At 40.7% G+C, this 16822-nt stretch overlaps 2 protein-coding genes across 4 annotated transcripts; one reads left to right on the top strand and one right to left on the bottom strand.

Moving 5' to 3' along the window:
* Window positions 1-76: 76 nt before the first annotated feature.
* LOC108031657 (phosphatidylinositol transfer protein beta isoform) lies at window positions 77-10160 on the top strand. 3 transcript variants are annotated; one of them, XM_044090842.1, is made up of 9 exons: window positions 77-249; window positions 673-728; window positions 7595-7625; window positions 7714-7825; window positions 7885-8036; window positions 8450-8530; window positions 8707-8816; window positions 8880-9059; window positions 9468-10160. In XM_044090842.1, exons 2-9 carry the CDS (start codon window positions 712-714, stop codon window positions 9604-9606), a joined length of 822 nt encoding a protein of 273 aa, XP_043946777.1. In that variant the 5' UTR covers window positions 77-249; window positions 673-711; the 3' UTR covers window positions 9607-10160. The 3 variants fall into 3 exon arrangements, with proteins under 3 accessions (XP_043946777.1, XP_043946779.1, XP_016960780.1); XM_044090844.1 differs by lacking the exon at window positions 8450-8530 and adding an exon at window positions 8159-8236 and having other exon boundaries at window positions 79-249; XM_017105291.3 differs by lacking the exon at window positions 77-249 and adding an exon at window positions 321-451.
* A 1854-nt stretch (window positions 10161-12014) lies between these two features.
* Window positions 12015-16129, bottom strand: LOC108031655 (cryptochrome-1). The gene is made up of 5 exons (XM_044090838.2): window positions 16037-16129; window positions 15783-15931; window positions 14048-14391; window positions 13068-13987; window positions 12015-12359 (listed from the first exon to the last, which is right to left on the bottom strand). Exons 2-5 carry the CDS (start codon window positions 15922-15924, stop codon window positions 12137-12139), a joined length of 1629 nt encoding a protein of 542 aa, XP_043946773.1. The 5' UTR covers window positions 15925-15931; window positions 16037-16129; the 3' UTR covers window positions 12015-12136.
* Window positions 16130-16822: the final 693 nt, after the last annotated feature.

Here is a 16822-nt window from a genome sequence, read left to right as displayed (position 1 = left end):
AGCGCACCATCCCTGGACTCATCGACGCTGCTATCGATGGTCAGCGACGCACGGCGCCCACCACCAAGTGTGACCGCACAAAATCGATACGCGGCCTATCGGAATCGAAGTGTTTTGCATGAACATCGAATTTTAGCTCCGCTCCGACACGCAGTAACTTAATAACAAAAACTCATTACTTATTTATTACTGCCGCCGATTTGCCAGCGCGAAAAGATCCCGTCACCAGGCCTAACGCATTCCCCAGTTGTACGTCATCGTCTGAGTATTAAATCAGCGGCAAATCGCACAAATTGCGATTGATATTCCGCCCGCAAGTGTGCGTGTGTGTGTGCGTGCGTATGACTCGTGTTTTTAGCCGACAATTGGAAAAGAAAATCCTATTAGAATTAAAGTTGGCAGACCAAGCGCCGCTAATTTGGCCAAACAGGCGAGCAAACATAAACAAAAGGTTCGGGTGCAGCGCTTTTTGGCAGCGAAGCAGAAGCACCTCGGTGGTTTTGGCAGATATCTAAATTAAATATAGAAAGTGCGTGCGAAGGTTAAGCGTCGTCGGGTCCGAGTGCATTTACGTTTGGAAATAATAAGTTATACACTGCGTACATACAAGCGTGTACAATACGCCAGCGAATTCGCATTAAATCTAATTTTGTATTTTGTACTCTCTCGCAGCGACTCAAGCAGGAAAATACCGGATAGCAATTGGCAAAGATGCAGATCAAAGAATTGTGAGTATGAAGGCCAAGAATTTCCAAATTTCCATTTACCTGTCATTATTACGGGCTAAGATTCCCGAAAAGCTGTGCAAGCCGCAAATTATTTGTGACAAATCGATTTTACGCTCCCCTCTCACTCTCTCACTGCGTGGCGTGACACGACCCTCTCACGCTCTCTCTCTCTCTCTTCTCTCTCCTGTAGTTGCTTTTGTTGTATTTAAGTTTGCGGGCATTTTCCGCAACAACAAAATAATGTTTTTCTTATCAGAACCGTGCTACGCCCCGCGCCCTACCTCTCTGGCCCTCTCGCTCTAGCTCAGGTATTTTGCAGCTGTGGCGATGACGTAACGTGCTGGATTCAAGTTGGATTTCGAATGTAATCCATCTTATTTTACCAAGAATTCCCACCGCTAATTAGCTTTGGCAACTCCTTTGAGTCATCCAAAAAATGTATCTACGAAAATGTAGATAATGCTTTGAAGTCGCTCAGCGACGCCACGTTGTCGATATTGCCTTTTTCAGTGAGTCACTCTCTTTTGCGCCTCTCTCTATGTCCATAACTCTCTTTTCGGCCTGCGGCCCTGCGATTTTAATCAAACAAGTTGTTCAGTGCGATAAGGTCGTTGCATAAACCCATTAAGCTGACTCACTGCATCTGGAATCTGGCATCCCTTTTGGTCCGGAAACACCAGGTGACTTGCCTCGCATTTGCAACTGCCTCACGTTCCCAACCATTTTGGCACTCATACTTTTAATTTATTAACGGAAATTGCCAAAAACTGAAATCAAATGGCACGGCTTATAATTGCTTTCGACTGCGACAGCTGACGGAAAAGCGAGGAAAATCTGAGCAGATTGCGCATGAGATCGAAATGGAAACTCAAACTGACAATCCCCGTCGTCTTATCATTTTTCTTTCGATTTCTGTGTGGTTCTTTTACACAATCTTTCTCAACAATCTGATTATTGAACGCTGATTGCGTATAAAGAGACTATTACTGATAATTGATTGATAAGTGTTTGCGCCTTGTAAAGCTTTTAATTCTCGTTAAATTGACAGAAAAACATTGTTGGGTTAAGGTTTTAAAGTGAAAAAATAAAGAATTCTAATAAGTCAAGATTTTAATTAATTAATTTAATTATTTTAATTTATGTGTAATATTTTTAGTCACACCAAAGAATACCATTATTTATATAAACTTTTGTAAACAATTCCAATTGAAAAAAGAAATTTAATCTACAACTCCAGTTTTACAATGAATCCTCCAAGTTGCACCACCTAGATCACGAAAAAGCAGTCAAAAATGTTATTTTACATTAAAGTTGTTGCCAAAGTGTTTTTTTTTGTTGTATCTTAACTTAAAATGTCTTATGAAAGGGCGGTAATGAAATCTTTTCTATCCAAGTACCAGCCAAAAGTAAAAAGAAACTCGGTTAATAGAACTTCTATAGCACTCAGCATAGTGAACATTTTAATGCAGAATTTATCGACATTTTTTAAGTTCATGAGGGTCATTAAAGGTCACTGAGTTTCGCCATACAATGAAGCTCTTTGCAAGTGTCTTTAACGGCATTTCAGGCTTAAAAACATCCATAAGTTGACAGGCCATCTTCAGGTGGGGCATTAATGTTTAATTGTTCTCGATGTCGTAATCCCCACACGAAGCCTTTGGCATTTGCATATCAAAATGTTTTTTCCTGCCAGATTTTCGCATTTTTTCGTCCGCCGGCTGTTGGAATGTAAACCATTCGGCACTGAAAATTTCAGCACCATCATTAAATGAAAAATAAAGGTGGAAATAAAGGCAGCGCGTGCCAGCGAGCAGGTTGCTGCAGGTTGATAAACAATTTTAAATGGCCAGGGGGCCAAAGTGGCCGAATGATTTAAAGGCAGCAGAAATGTAACAAAAACAGAGTGTGAGAGGCTGCACTTTGCATGTTTATCTGATATTGCGTTTTATTGTTTACAATAAGGCTTTAAGTGCGGCACTTTATTTATTGACATAGAAAACGTCGGAAGTGGATTTGGAATAACAATTGGTCGTGAACAAATAGTGCGGTTTAAGCTGTCTGATGGCAATCGAGCCATTAGCTTTGATAATACTAATGCAATTAAGTGGGTGATTGGGATGGAGCAAGTTTCGCTTTGTGTAGCAAGTGAAGAATGTATCTCCCTGTACTTTGAATGGTTTTTTAAACTCAACTTCAAAGTATTTCTACGTGACGGTTGCACTAAATTTAGTCCGCATCTTAGGACCGACACATCTACCCCCTTTATAATGGAGTGCAACTTTAAACCTTTCTCACTGATCTCTGAAAGCAAAAGCTTGTTGTTTTCAATGCCAGTCCTCGACGGTACTGGCACTCATAAAGCAGCTGTAGCGTGACTTTTACTGCCCCAACTGATTGGCTCACTTTGTACCCCACATATGTATCCGTCAGATACAGCACCTCCCTTCCCACTCCGCCCCCGTTCGACCATCCCGCAATCAATTTGGAAATGGCACGAGCTCCAATTTAGTTCCGCCATTTGTGTTTTTTATGTACTGAGATAATATAACACGCAGCGTTTGGTTTTCGGGCTGTGTCCGTAGTTTTACTTCGCAACGGCACTGTACTCATTATACATTTGTAGAGTGTGAGGTTTCAGTTGTTTCGAAAATGGTTGGTAATTGAGTGTGACTGCGGCTAAGCGGCAGCATAAGCGGGCTCCGAAATGGAGGAGTATGCCACAATCGCATTGGGGTTAGCCGCAAAGCAAAAAAAGCCCTGGATTGGCCTTCATGTTTAAAAAAAGTATATAAAACGAATTTCAAATAAGAAATTTCGTTTAAAATGAAGCGCTATTAGGCTACATATTAAATATTATCATATAATATTGTCAGCTTAATTCAGGGGGAAAGGGTATATTGAAAATTTTAAATTTAAAAAACTGAAATTGTTCGTCCAGTTTAAAAATTCTGGAACTTCAAAAAAAAAATAAAAATGTTTAAATTTTTGAAAGAAATGTATAAAAGGCTTATAAAATTATAAAGAATACAATTTTTTTAAAGTTATAAAGTATTAAAAAAAAATTGTAATTTTGTATAATTTTTTAACGTTTTAAAAAAGTGAAAAAGAAAATATTTTTAAAAATAAATAAGTAATGGCCAAGTTAGATGTTTTACACTCTTTCAACTCCAAAGTAAGATCAGCATTTCCTAATATGTTGACTGCTTTTCATTTAATAGCATTGTTTTCAGGTAGTCCAAGACAAAGGCTTTCATTTCAAGCTTGAGTGGCGCGTTGCTCTGATTTCATTGAGTACACTGGGCAATCTCTCTGTGACATCTTTATTGCGGCTAAATCAATTATTACTTGGCTCCGGCCTTCAATTGCGGCAGTGGGCGCTGGGCAGTGGCCAGTGGGCGGCCCTCAGTGATGGCCGGCACAAGAGCCTTGGCCGAGAGCTTTCCCCTCACACACTCCCACTTACCGATGCGGCCACACAGAGCCCCAAACAATCACTTTCCATTTTCAATTATGCCAGCCAGAGCCAACAATTTCCCTCGTTCATGGCCACAAAAGAGGGCTGAATGCGGGGTCTCCCGAGTGTTTCTTTCGGCAACTTTGGTCTCATTAAGAGTTCCTCAATATTCTCTGGCTGTTGTTTTTCCCTTCCCCGACTCTCCACTCGCCTCATATGTGGTGTTTTCTTTTATGTTTCTGTTTTCGTTTTTGCATAACTTCTTCATGGCTTCAATTGTGCTCTGATTCACGGAAAACCCTGGCAGAAAACCCGTCCATATCGTTTGATCTCCCGCATTTGCGGATATGCGACCCAGTTAGATGTTGTTTTGACTATTTCATGGAAATTTATTTATTTATTTCTACTTAACTCATTGTGACAGAACACGTTCCGCTTCTCTTTGCCCTTTGCGATTTTCTAACGATTTTTCTTCTGGCCTTACGAGATTTTACGAGTTTGGTTAGCATTTCCCAGTAATAATATGCCTTCTTTGTTGTCGAAGAAACAAAGTTTGGTAAATGAGGCTGAAGGCAAATTTTTTATGGGCCATTTGTTTGCGCAAAAGTTTTACAATCTGATTTGATTAAGCGACAAATGCTGCGTGGAAAGTTGTTGGAAAGAAAAGTTATGCCTTCGTATAATTGAATGATTTCAGATGGATATCACTTAAGCAGTGTTAGTTACACCCTTGGAAAGACAGGAGAGCTTTCTGTTACTTTAAAGTCAAAACGCCAGCAATTGCCTACACTCGTTGTTTAATGAATGCTTAATCAATTATCTAAAGCGGAAGTCTTAATTCCACCCCAGTGAACTTGAAATGTACATAAGAACCTAATGCCGTCGTTTTGATTATGCAATGATTAAGTAAAGTTCAAAATAAGTTCATTAACAATTTAACGCCGCACAACAATGGTTCACCTGGCCCTAAGTCTAAGTCCCTTATAGTTCTAACTTTTCTGGGCACCACGCTCCTAAATCATCCCGCCCTGTTTGTGGAAATCCCCCAGATGAACTCGGGCGAAAGTTAAACATAAAAAGAGGGGCCACTCTGCCACCTCACCCCCATGAAGCATTGCTCTGCGAACTTTAACCTTTTCAGGGGCGGCGAGTAGTTTGCCAACTTTTGAGTGGGCCACATTAAAGCCTAGCCTGCCCCCGACGTGCCACGCCTACCAGTTGCTCAAGTTGGCTGCCAATTAGGAAACACATCATTACGAGTGTCAACAGTGGGCCAAAAGGTTAATTGCGTCTGCAAGACACCCGGCAACAAAGCGCCGAATTTCCCCCACCCCGACCCCACTTTCTCCTTCCTCCCGTGCCGTCACTTTGATTGTTCTCGAGTCGTGTCGTGCTTTCTTGTGTCGCATTGTTTGGCATTTGTGTTTTGTGTACTATATTATGTGTGGGGCGGCGAGAAACGGATGACAGGCCATAAAGCCAGGTTCTGGTTCTTTATGGCCAAGGAGCTCTAGTTCGCAGTTCGCAGTTCGCACCTTGCGAATGCTTGCCAAGGCTTCCCTCGCACCGGGTGAGCAATTTGGCCTTTACTCGGCGGGAAATATTTCATTTGCCAAGCCGTTGACTGTTGACTTTTCTTGGATTACAGTTTGTAGCTAAATTTTACCTTCGAAATAAGCGTGGTAAATTCCCGGGGCGCAAGGTTAAACACAAAGATTTTTAGCTTACATTTTTATTAGTCACCAAAAACTTATAATTTAGACTTAATTTTTTCTGCCATACTTTAGCTTAAAATCTAAGGAATTTACTCTCTGGAAAGAAAATTGTAGGCTTCCCTTGAAATAAAATAGTTTGTATAGAACATTAAACATATTGAAAAGATTATGCTTATAGGATGAAGAAGACTTTCAAAACGCGATTACAAATGTTAAAAGAAAGGTACTTAAAAATAGATTTTTTTTAATATTTTTTGTATATACCTGGTACTCAGATGTACGATGTTTAAGATATTTACCAAAAAATTAATAGCAACAATAAATAGATTCCAATAAGTTAATAAAAAAAGTACTTGAAGATACAACAAATTGTTTTTAATATTATTTTTTCACATGGCGCATTTGACAAAACTGTACCCTACCGTGTTGCATTAGCCTAGTAATTATCTGTAAAACCAATACTAACAGTTCTGCTTCATGAAGAGCATTCCTTCTTCGTTGCTGCCTTCCTCCCCCAGAAGCTGGTAAAGTTTTTGCAATTAAATTGTCGCCGCCAAAACCGCAACAAAAGTCAAGCGATGCGAGCCAGTTTCAAGGCTGGCATAATTATATGCGTTCCCAGAACATTTCCTGCCCGCCCAACCCTTTCGCAGCCGGCGACCTTTTTTGGTAATTAGAGGATGAGTATGTGGTCCGGAAGTGGGTGGCTTGGGGTCTGGGCATCCCAGATCCCCCTCGCATATGCATGCAAATAAAATCAGAAAAGGCTGTTAAAACTTTCATGTTGCCAGCACTTTTTAGGCTTTTTATGCAATGCCAATGCGAAGCCCACTTATGTAAGCTTTTAATTAAAAACATTTAAATAGTGCAGCGAAAGTAACTTTCTTCGCCAGACATGGCTAAGTGGTCCTCTGAATTATTTGATATGCTTTCTGTTAAAACGAGACCACTAATTTCAATCTTATCTGGCCAAGGACCCTCGACTTCGATTGTTTGCCTGTAGATTAAGTTGTGAATGGCCATTCTTGCAAGTAGCCGTGAGATAGTTTGTTTGCATACTTTGGGGCTTGAGTTCGTTGCACATACATTGTAAAATCAGCGTAGAGTGCTTGTAATTATGCAAATTTGATGAGAATGTGGGCAATCTCAGGCAGAGAAGTAAACCCAACAGTTTGGCAAAATTAAATTAACTCTCAAGTAGCCATACTCAGTTTGAGTTACTTGTTATGTAATTATCGAATTGAGTCGTTTATAGTATTGACAGAATAGAACTGTGAAGCAATCCAGATAGGACAAACGCTGCAGTAAATTAAATTGTATGCAGTCAACCCATAAACTATTTCTGTGAAAGGCCGCTGACATTTATTGTTTGCCAACGTTTCCCCCATCGATTGCACAAAGCACAATGGTAAAACGATTTACCTTAGTACTGAAAGTGATCTGAACAGCGTTCCCTTTAAAGTGAAATAAAAAAGATTGTTTATTGCATTTCACTGGCTATTGTTAATTATTTTCATATTTCGCCTCGCCCACTGAACCCGATATACCCCGTATATATGCATAGTTAAGGGTATCAACAGCCCTTTATGCACCGGCCGGGTATTTAATTAAAATTGTTATATTAAACTTAATTAAAATCGTGTAGCCTTTATGCATACAGTCGCTGACACAGCCATTGTTTTTTGTTCTCGTTGCAGCCGAGTGACTTTGCCATTGACTGTGGAAGAGGTAAGGACATTGTCAACTGGTGGAAAAGCCCGCCGTTATGCAGGGCATACCTTTCACATCTCTCCACTTTCTGCTTTCCCGCCCACAGTATCAAGTTGCACAATTATTCTCGGTGGCCGAGGCGTCAAAGGAGAACACGGGCGGCGGCGAGGGCATCGAGGTGTTAAAGAACGAACCCTTTACAGACTTCCCCCTGCTGGGTAAGCCACTTTCGGTGTATGAAATTAATAACCCCTGGTAATCAATTTGTTCTCTGCAGGTGGCAAATACAATTCCGGTCAATACACATATAAGATCTACCATCTGCAATCAAAAGTTCCAGCCTACATTAGACTATTGGCGCCCAAGGGATCTCTGGAGATCCACGAGGAGGCATGGAATGCCTATCCCTACTGTCGAACGATTATCACGGTAAATATGGGTCACACAATAATATCTACAATGTGGCAGACAAAAAGAAACTAAGAAATCCTCGGTTCCTTTACGGATTTAAGTGAACCCCGCTGATTACTCTGATTATGTTACAATTCTAGAATCCCAAGTTTATGAAAGAGGCTTTCAAAATAATCATCGACACGCTGCACGTCGGCGATGCGGGCGATTCAGAAAATGTAAGTCGGGGAGCCAATGCATGATCTAACTAACTTGTGTTCTCTTCTTTTCTCTCCACAACATCCATCCACTCATCTCATCCATGCATTTGATTGTGAAAACTAACTAACTAACAACAACATGATTGCAATATGATTTTGTCGAAATTCCACCACCCTCTTCTTTTGGCTTGATTTGGTTTTGGTTTGGTAATCATTCGGTTTTCGGTTAAGAATCCTGGTTATATGAATAAAAACTTCAAAGTAGACGTATATTCGCAACACATAGAAAATGACATTGGCACTATCGAGAACGTGAGTTTTGTTTATATTGCATTTGATTTGCTGTCTGCTCTGTTCAGCTTTGTAGTTCTGAACCGCCATCGATCCATGTGCACGTCTATGTATGTAGTTAACGCTTTAAATGTTGCGTTTATCAGTAGCAAAGTGAGTAGTTCTAAGATAGTTTGCCCTGGTTTTCAATTTTGTAGGTGCACGAGCTGACGCCGGATAAGCTGAAAATGCGAGATGTGGTGCACATCGACATTGCCAACGATCCGGTCCTTCCTGCGGACTACAAGCCCGATGAAGATCCAACCACGTAAGTGATAAAGGAGCGCAATCTCCGGGAAAATAGTTACTAATGTTTCCATGATCCTTTCAGCTACCAGTCAAAGAAGACGGGCCGCGGTCCCCTGGTGGGACCCGATTGGAAAAAGAACGTTGATCCCGTCATGACCTGCTACAAGCTGGTCACGTGCGAGTTTAAGTGGTTCGGCCTGCAGACCAGAGTAGAGAATTTTATCCAGAAATCGGAGCGCCGCCTCTTTACAAACTTCCATCGGTAATTGTTTTAGAAATTAGTTACCTATGGCATTTTACGCCTACTTTTATGCAATCATAATCCCAACACACAGTATTGTAATACACTTTTAAATAGGTATACTCCATTTTTATAAAGTTACTTAACCATCTTTATTGGTCAAATTTATCCGTCACATTTTTGTCTGTGGGGTTTCAGAAATGAACTCTAACTATTTTTAGTAAAGTTAAATACTAAATATGTAATGGAATAGATAAATATGGCTTAGATGTGCTACATGAGCTTGTATAACTAAATTCCAACCGAAAGTTTTTTAATATTCAGTTGGAATGTGGCTTGGTTAGGAGTTCTGTACTTCTTGCCTGTAATTTTGTAGGATATATTTCAAAGAAAATACAGACGCTGATCGGTTCTCCTGTCCCATTTCAGCCAAGTTTTCTGTTCAACCGATCGCTGGTACGGTCTAACAATGGAGGATATCCGCGCCATCGAGGACCAGACGAAGGAGGAGCTGGACAAGGCGCGGCAGGTGGGCGAGGTGCGGGGAATGCGCGCGGACGCCGATTAAATCTAGTAGAAAATTGTAAACAAACTATGTGTATGTAAAATCCAGGCAAAACAAGAACTAAAAGGCAAAAACAAAAGCAAGGCAAAGCGATACAAAGCAAAACAGATAAATGAAATTGAGATAAAATTGCATAAATAAATTTACGATACAAACAAACACCAAGCAAACAAAATGAAACGAAATTAAAGCAATGTGAAGCCACAGCAGCGTCAAGTGAAACAAAAGCAAGCTGAGCAAACACCAAGTGTACGACAACCGCAGTAACAGCAACAAAGCTTAGTTCTAGTGTAGCACACGACAACAAATTAAAGAGCCCGAGAAACGGCTGCAACCGCAGTAAGTTAGTTAAGTTCCTTCCACTGCACTGTATGTAAAATGTAGCCAGGACACAGGATACCGAGCAAACACACACACAGGACATCTGCTGGCGGTCCTACTCTCCTCCACGCATGGCCTGCCCTGCCCTGCTTCACGTCAGATCCAATTGTTTAAGTTGCATTTTGTAAATTGTGAAATAAACCAAATGACAGTTAATGTAAAAAGTTAAACGCAAACATCCGACCTGTATGAATAACCGAGAAGCGATCACGAGAGGCGGGATGGGAGCATTTTGAATATGTGATTTCCTGAGAATGTGTACATAGGCATGTCTATTTGCATACATTGGCCATGCATCTGTGGCTGCATTGGATTTGCATTTCAAAAAGTCAATGTAACAATCCAATCCCAAGATAACCACGAGTTGGTGGAGCGTCTGCGGGGGAGGAGGGTCTTAGATGGGATTGACTGAGCAAACAGTTGCCTTCCATGGGTTAGTTTGAATGATTTATGAGCCGCTGCCGGCAACGATTGCATTATAGTCTATCTGGCTGCGAACAATATTATTCTAAGATTATAACGGCATTTGCCCCCATTTTCAAAAGCTTTCGAACACACCAAAAACAACACTAGGAAACTGCCAATATCTGAAATGCCCAAATAGGAGGAAATCCCTAAGTCAACCACCTTAGACACACCGACTCTTCTGCTGTAGGCACATATCCTCAAAATCGCCTCGAGTTTTTTACTATCTGCCACTTAATTCTGCTCAAACGAAGAAATAACCTTTGAAATCTATGTAAAACTAAAGATCTATCTTTGAAACGTCCATTTAAAGGCTCTAACCTCTACCAATACCAAAAATATTAAAGGCTTTTAACAGAATCACTACTGAAGCTATATTTTCATGATCTAAGACACACTCATCTGGTGCCCAGTAGTAAGGACAGAGAAGAAATTAAAAGGCAAATGAATTTAATGGAACCTCATAGGCTTAAAGCAGTCGGCTGGCACCATATGGTAATGGGTAATGTGGGTATGGAAATGGAGGGCGGAGAAATCAGGGGATTTAAAATGCATTGCATACGCAATGGGGACAAGCAGCTTTTTATTTTTATAGCCAATCGGTTCGAGCACAGGCATCCACTTAGCACACAGAATGCATCAGCACAATACTATACATTTGTACATACATACAGAAGGGACACTTAAACCAGGGGGAGTACTTTAAAAATATAATAATGATAAAAGCGAAATGCGTTACGAGATATTCCATAAAGTATAAATTGCGTCAAATTGTTATTTGCTGTGAGTTCTCGTTCGTTCTCGTTCGTTCTCGTTCGTTGGTTGATTGAATTGGTTGGTTCGATTATTTATTCAGCTATCGTATACTACGCATATGTGTGTGAAATTTACATTTACCAGAAAAATAACTTTTTGCCAAGCAACGCTCTAAATGTTTACTCGAATTTACTTCAGCTAATTCAGACTCAGAGGATGTGGAATGTCTAAAGATAAATGCTTATTTCCTACGCAGGACTACTCATGAGGAAGGTTCTTGTAGGGGGCAAGCGAAAACCTCGGCCTGGTCGAGCTTACGATTTTCTCCAACTTTTTTTGTAGCAAACTGTCGAGGGACTCAAACTTCAACAATAACTCCTTTTAGGTCCCATCAAACCCCTACCAATATCTCATTTGTATGGCACACATCTAGAAGGAACACCAAAATTTAGGCATTAAAATAAAATATACACCACAATTTAGACAAATTATAAGATACCAAACGGAACTCTCATTAAACGAAAGACAAACGAAGAACGGATCAATAGATCGACATAAAATAAATTTCAATATTTGAAATAAATTCGCGTTCAATTTTTCTCGTAAAAACCAACAAAACTAAAAGCAAAAACTATTTAATTAATGCTGTTAATTAACGTATAATTTGATAACGTAACACAAATGATAATAATAATTATATATATATACACCATTAACGATTTTTAAAAGTAAGCTGAATAAAATTGATATATGGGTAACACGTTATAAGCTGTTAAAAATAAAACGAAACCAAATAAAACAGATACAAATTGTATTGTAGTAATTATTTTAATTGAAGAAAATAAAGCATTATTAATGATATATATAATACACGAGCGCTAATAGTGCCTTTATTGTGTAAACTGGTACAAATTTAACTGGGCTTCATGGTTCAAACCGCCACATCGGCCAGCCAGAAGAACTGGCGCACCTCCTCCTCGTTGGAGGGCCTGCAGTGCGGGGGCGGGGTGATCAGCGAGTTCCGGAGCGCCTTCATGGCCATCATGTTGCGCTTCACGTACACGGAGAGGTCGATGATGCGCTCCGGGTAGTGGACCCCTATCAGGCACTCGTACTGCTCCTGCTGCTCCGGGGACATTCGCCAGGGCTCGTGACTGCGGATACAAAGCGGTAAATACATAAATAATTTTATTAATTATTAAGTTTCGAACTGTTTTTTTTTTAACGTATTAAAAACCCTAAGTGTATCAGCCATAAAAAGTATTTTCTTTTATATTATGTGGAAAATTATATATTAATATCTAACATTGCGTATACGTCTAGTTGATCAACACACAATACAAAAAATACTATTCTATTATCTTTTTATTGCTTTATATCTTATAAATAATAAAGAGTTTTGGGGTAATTACAAGTCTTTTTTCGTTCAGTGTTTAAATTTTAACTCTTGAAGGCACTTTGTTTTTTTTTTAACTAGTTATTTGCCGACTCTGCTTAAAAAAATGGTTATATTAGCTACATGAAAAAGTTATCTAATAAGGCGAATAGATCAACTTCGAAATATTTAGTTTAGCTTAGAAAATGTTTGCCTTAAGATAGTAGAAGATAAAAATATATTTGATTACGTTAGTATTCATTTAAAATTAATTTAAATACTTTGCAATTTAAGTAATTACATGTAAACCAGTTAAAGACTTAGTTCAATCTGTATGTTCAGAATTTTAAAATTAACAGCTCTAAATAACAGTTTAAAAGATTTAGTTTCCAGCTTTATTTTTTTTGGCATATACCTATGAAAATTCATATTTCAATTTAAAATGAAGAAATTTCTAATCTGTTTGGGGTCTAGCTATAGTACTCACACAAATTCTTTGGGAACATTCATCAGCTCCGGGACGTACTGCTTTATGTAGGCCCCCTCGGGGTCAAGTCGCTTGGCCAGGGCCACCGGGCAGGTGACCAGCGAGGAGTCCAGCAGCCGCTCGAAGGCCGAGCTGGAGACCCACATCCAGTTGCCGGCACACACTGACCAATCGGCGTCCAGGAGATACTTCAGGAAGTGCTGCAGGCCGTGCTCCCAGCTCTGCCACATCCCGCCGCGCGTCAGGAAGGTGGCCACCGTGTTGCGCAGCGTGTGGTGGAGCCAGCCCTCGGCGAGGAGCTGCCGCATCGCGCCATCGATGAGCGGGAAACCCGTTTGGCCCAGGCGCCAGCGCTGCAGCAGGTCCTCGTTGGGCTTGGCCCACGGAATGGTCAGGCAGATCTCATTGCCCTCCATGCGATCGTAGTTCGGGTTGTTCACCGACATGGTGTAGAAGTACTCCCTCCAGATCAGCTGACCCGTGATGTGGGCCCCGCCGGTCATCTGAACGCCGCGAACACAGGCGCGCAGCTGGACATTTTTGAAGAGATCATGGACGCTCCAGTAGAAGCGACGCACTGAAAGGCAACCAAAGCGCAGATGGGCACTCATGGACTTGGGCGTATCGTGGATGTTGGGCAGCGCCTGGTTGGGCAGGTAGAAACCCCGCTCGAAGGCATGTTGCTCCACCTTGAGACGCTCCTCCAGGAGAAGTAAGGCCTGCGTCTCCCCTCCACGCCAGTTGATCTTGGCCAGAAAGCCCATGTTGTCGCCGTACACGTTGAAGTGTTCCGGCGTAGGCAGCTCCTCGAAGTAACCAAGACTGCGGCGCAACTCGGGAGCCAACTCTACGAAGGAGACATCATCCAGGCGAGGATCGGCGGCAGGACGCGGCGGCAACCCGATTATTTGCACCGTGTGCTGGAGGATTATATGGATTTGAGGCTAATCGATGGTCTTTATTTAAGTATAATTACTTACCAGGAACATCTGGTAGGTGAGCGGTGGAATGCCACCATTGGTGTCGATCACCGTGCGCGGATCCCACAGCGTGTGCGACACCTTTTCGACCAGGTCGATGCTTAATTCCCGGCATAGAGAACGGATGGTCTCATCGCGCTCATTCCAAATGGGCTCACAATCCTGCTCTATGCAGATCCTGTGCAGACGCACTTGCTCGTGCAGCCGCCGGAAAATGTGCGCCGGTTCGCCCTCGAAAACGTGGAGACGACCACGTCCTTCGGTGGCCACCTGCAGCTGGTCATCGATGTCCTGCAGTGAATCCAACAGGAAGCGCATCCTGTTGTAGCCCACGCTCTTGGTACCTATTTAAAACTTGATTTTATTTATTTCAGATGCATGACTTTTTTCTTTACTTTATAAAAGGACTTATTTTAATTGTATATATGCCCTTCAAAGTTTTTACTGTTTCGTTTTTGGAAACTTTTAATGTATGCACCACTGAAAATGATTTTCCAAAATTTAAGATACTTTTTCAAGTCATAAATACATTATCTTTCTTTATATCTATAAATTAACAACTGAAGAAATTTCGTTTATATCTAACATTGTCTTGAGAATTATGGTAACTATGTGTTGCTCATTGCACTATTGCTGGTGATGTCTTATACCCCTTATTTTCTACAAAATTGAAACTAAAGCTAGCATAATTGTGGCCAAATTGCGTATGCTAAACAAGTTTGCACGTTCAAGTGCCGCTCTTCAGCTATCTTTGCAGCTTTCTCGCACACAAAACGTTCCGCTAAGCTCGTTTTCCATTTTCCATTGCAATAATTGTTTTCCCGCTGTTCCCCGCAGAACGACTCTTATCGGTCAAGTTATGGGTTCTATAGGGGTCTCTTTCCGACTTTTTCAGAATAGCGAGCTCTTTAAACACCAGCACAAAAGGCATTATACTAGTGTTCTGGTTTGTTCTCAATGTCTCTACCCATTGTGCATTGTCTTTCCATATCTCTCTCAGCGATTCAACAGAGTATTCGCAAAACCGCCAGCCGCAAATCGCATTAGAACGCATCGTTTGTTTTGTTCCACCATGCAAAAGTGCATTAGGTTTTCCCGCCCGTTTCCCCCTCCCTTTTCCACAGCCCCTTTTCCCAATTTCCACGAGCAGCGAAAACGCTGAATTCGCAGCGGTCGCGGCAAGAGGTGGTATTTGATAACCGAAGCAAGTCGCAAAAATGATATTAGCTCATACGTAGAACGAGTGTGTAATGGCAATCGAGCTAAAAGCTTTTATTTTTAACCCACTGTTCGCCGTAGTTTTTTGAATTTTGAATTATTTCTTGAAGGATTTTTAATATTTCTTTATGTTAAAAAATTTCGATTTGACGTGAACTGATTTCTACGGATGTTTAGGTTTAGAAATATAGAGAGTGAAGTATTTATACGAGGACACTGTTTTTAAGTTTTGCAGCTTACACAAAGTTATTTTTCAAAGTTATCTTAAAATCAATGCCAATTAATATTTAAAAAAAAAAGTTTAAATAACTACTTTGTCACCTAAGTCAAAGAAATTTATATTCGCTGCTTAGGTATTATTTATGTATTTATTTAGAAATAAAAAAAGTAGTATGGAAGCTCAAGGTCAAGGTCTTTAAAATACCTAATAGAAAAGCAATCGGTGTTAGTATATTTTTCCATTATTACCATTCTCGTTAATGGATCCTAAAGTATCTATGGCAAATGACCCACTTACCGGCACTCTCCCCGTCGAATATGAAAACGGGAATTAGGGCTATGCCCTGATCCTTGTCGGCGAGGGCGGCCAACAGGGCGGGGTTATCGTGCAGACGCAATCCGTGGCGGAACCAAATCACATTCGCTCCTCGCGTGGCCATCTTAAAACTGCAAATTGATCAAGTTAGGGTGTCAGTATCCGTGATCACTCTCGATATCAGTGCGGCAGAACAGTTTTCCAGCTGGGGAAATAAACCGGCTCGGGGGATTTACTTTTTCCGCACACGACTCGCTCGCGCCGGCCGCTAATTGGCGAATGAGAATGCGAATGCGAAATTCGAGCGTCAGGAGCGTTTCTCCGACTGCAGCTCAACGTAGCTCGACGCTAAATGCAAGAGTGAGTCGGACAACGGTTGGGAGCGAGACAGAGATGGAGAGAATGAGACCTGTGGGAACTGCACACTGAAATAAATGGCTGTACATCAATGAAAAAAACATTTTACATTTATTCGAATTAATTTTAAAGTATCAATCTTCAACATTAAGACATATTAACCAAAAGAAACGTCATCAAAGTAATTTATAGCACATGTTTACAAAAAAATTAAAACTAAAAAAAAAAATTTTTAATTGGGGAACACAGCTTATTTTAATAGCTTAATCTAGATATTAATATAACAATTGTGACTTTATAAAAGGAAAGAAAACCAAATATAAATTCTTTGGTTCAAAATGTTTTAAATTGTTGATCAATAAAGCGTTCTTTGAATACCCCAATAATATGATACCAAACATTTGCTATGAATTCTTCTGCATTCGTACTATCAGCTTCTTTGGTACTTTAATAATATTATAAATTCAAATGTCAAGAACATTTTGTTATACCTAAATATTTCCTATTTAGGAATAATACAAGAAATATAATTAAGTACCAAAGTAGCTGCTATTTTCTTTCCGTGTAGAAGCGGCCACAGTGAACCGAACCGGTAACTTGAAGCCACCCGTTTGAGTGCGTCAATACAAAGCTGGCGATGGGTGTGTGTGTGAGGGGGCTGCTGT

Source organism: Drosophila biarmipes, chromosome 3R (genome assembly GCF_025231255.1).
Source record: "Drosophila biarmipes strain raj3 chromosome 3R, RU_DBia_V1.1, whole genome shotgun sequence".
Lineage (NCBI taxonomy): Eukaryota > Metazoa > Arthropoda > Insecta > Diptera > Drosophilidae > Drosophila > Drosophila biarmipes.
This window is presented reverse-complemented; position numbering and strand designations above follow the sequence as displayed.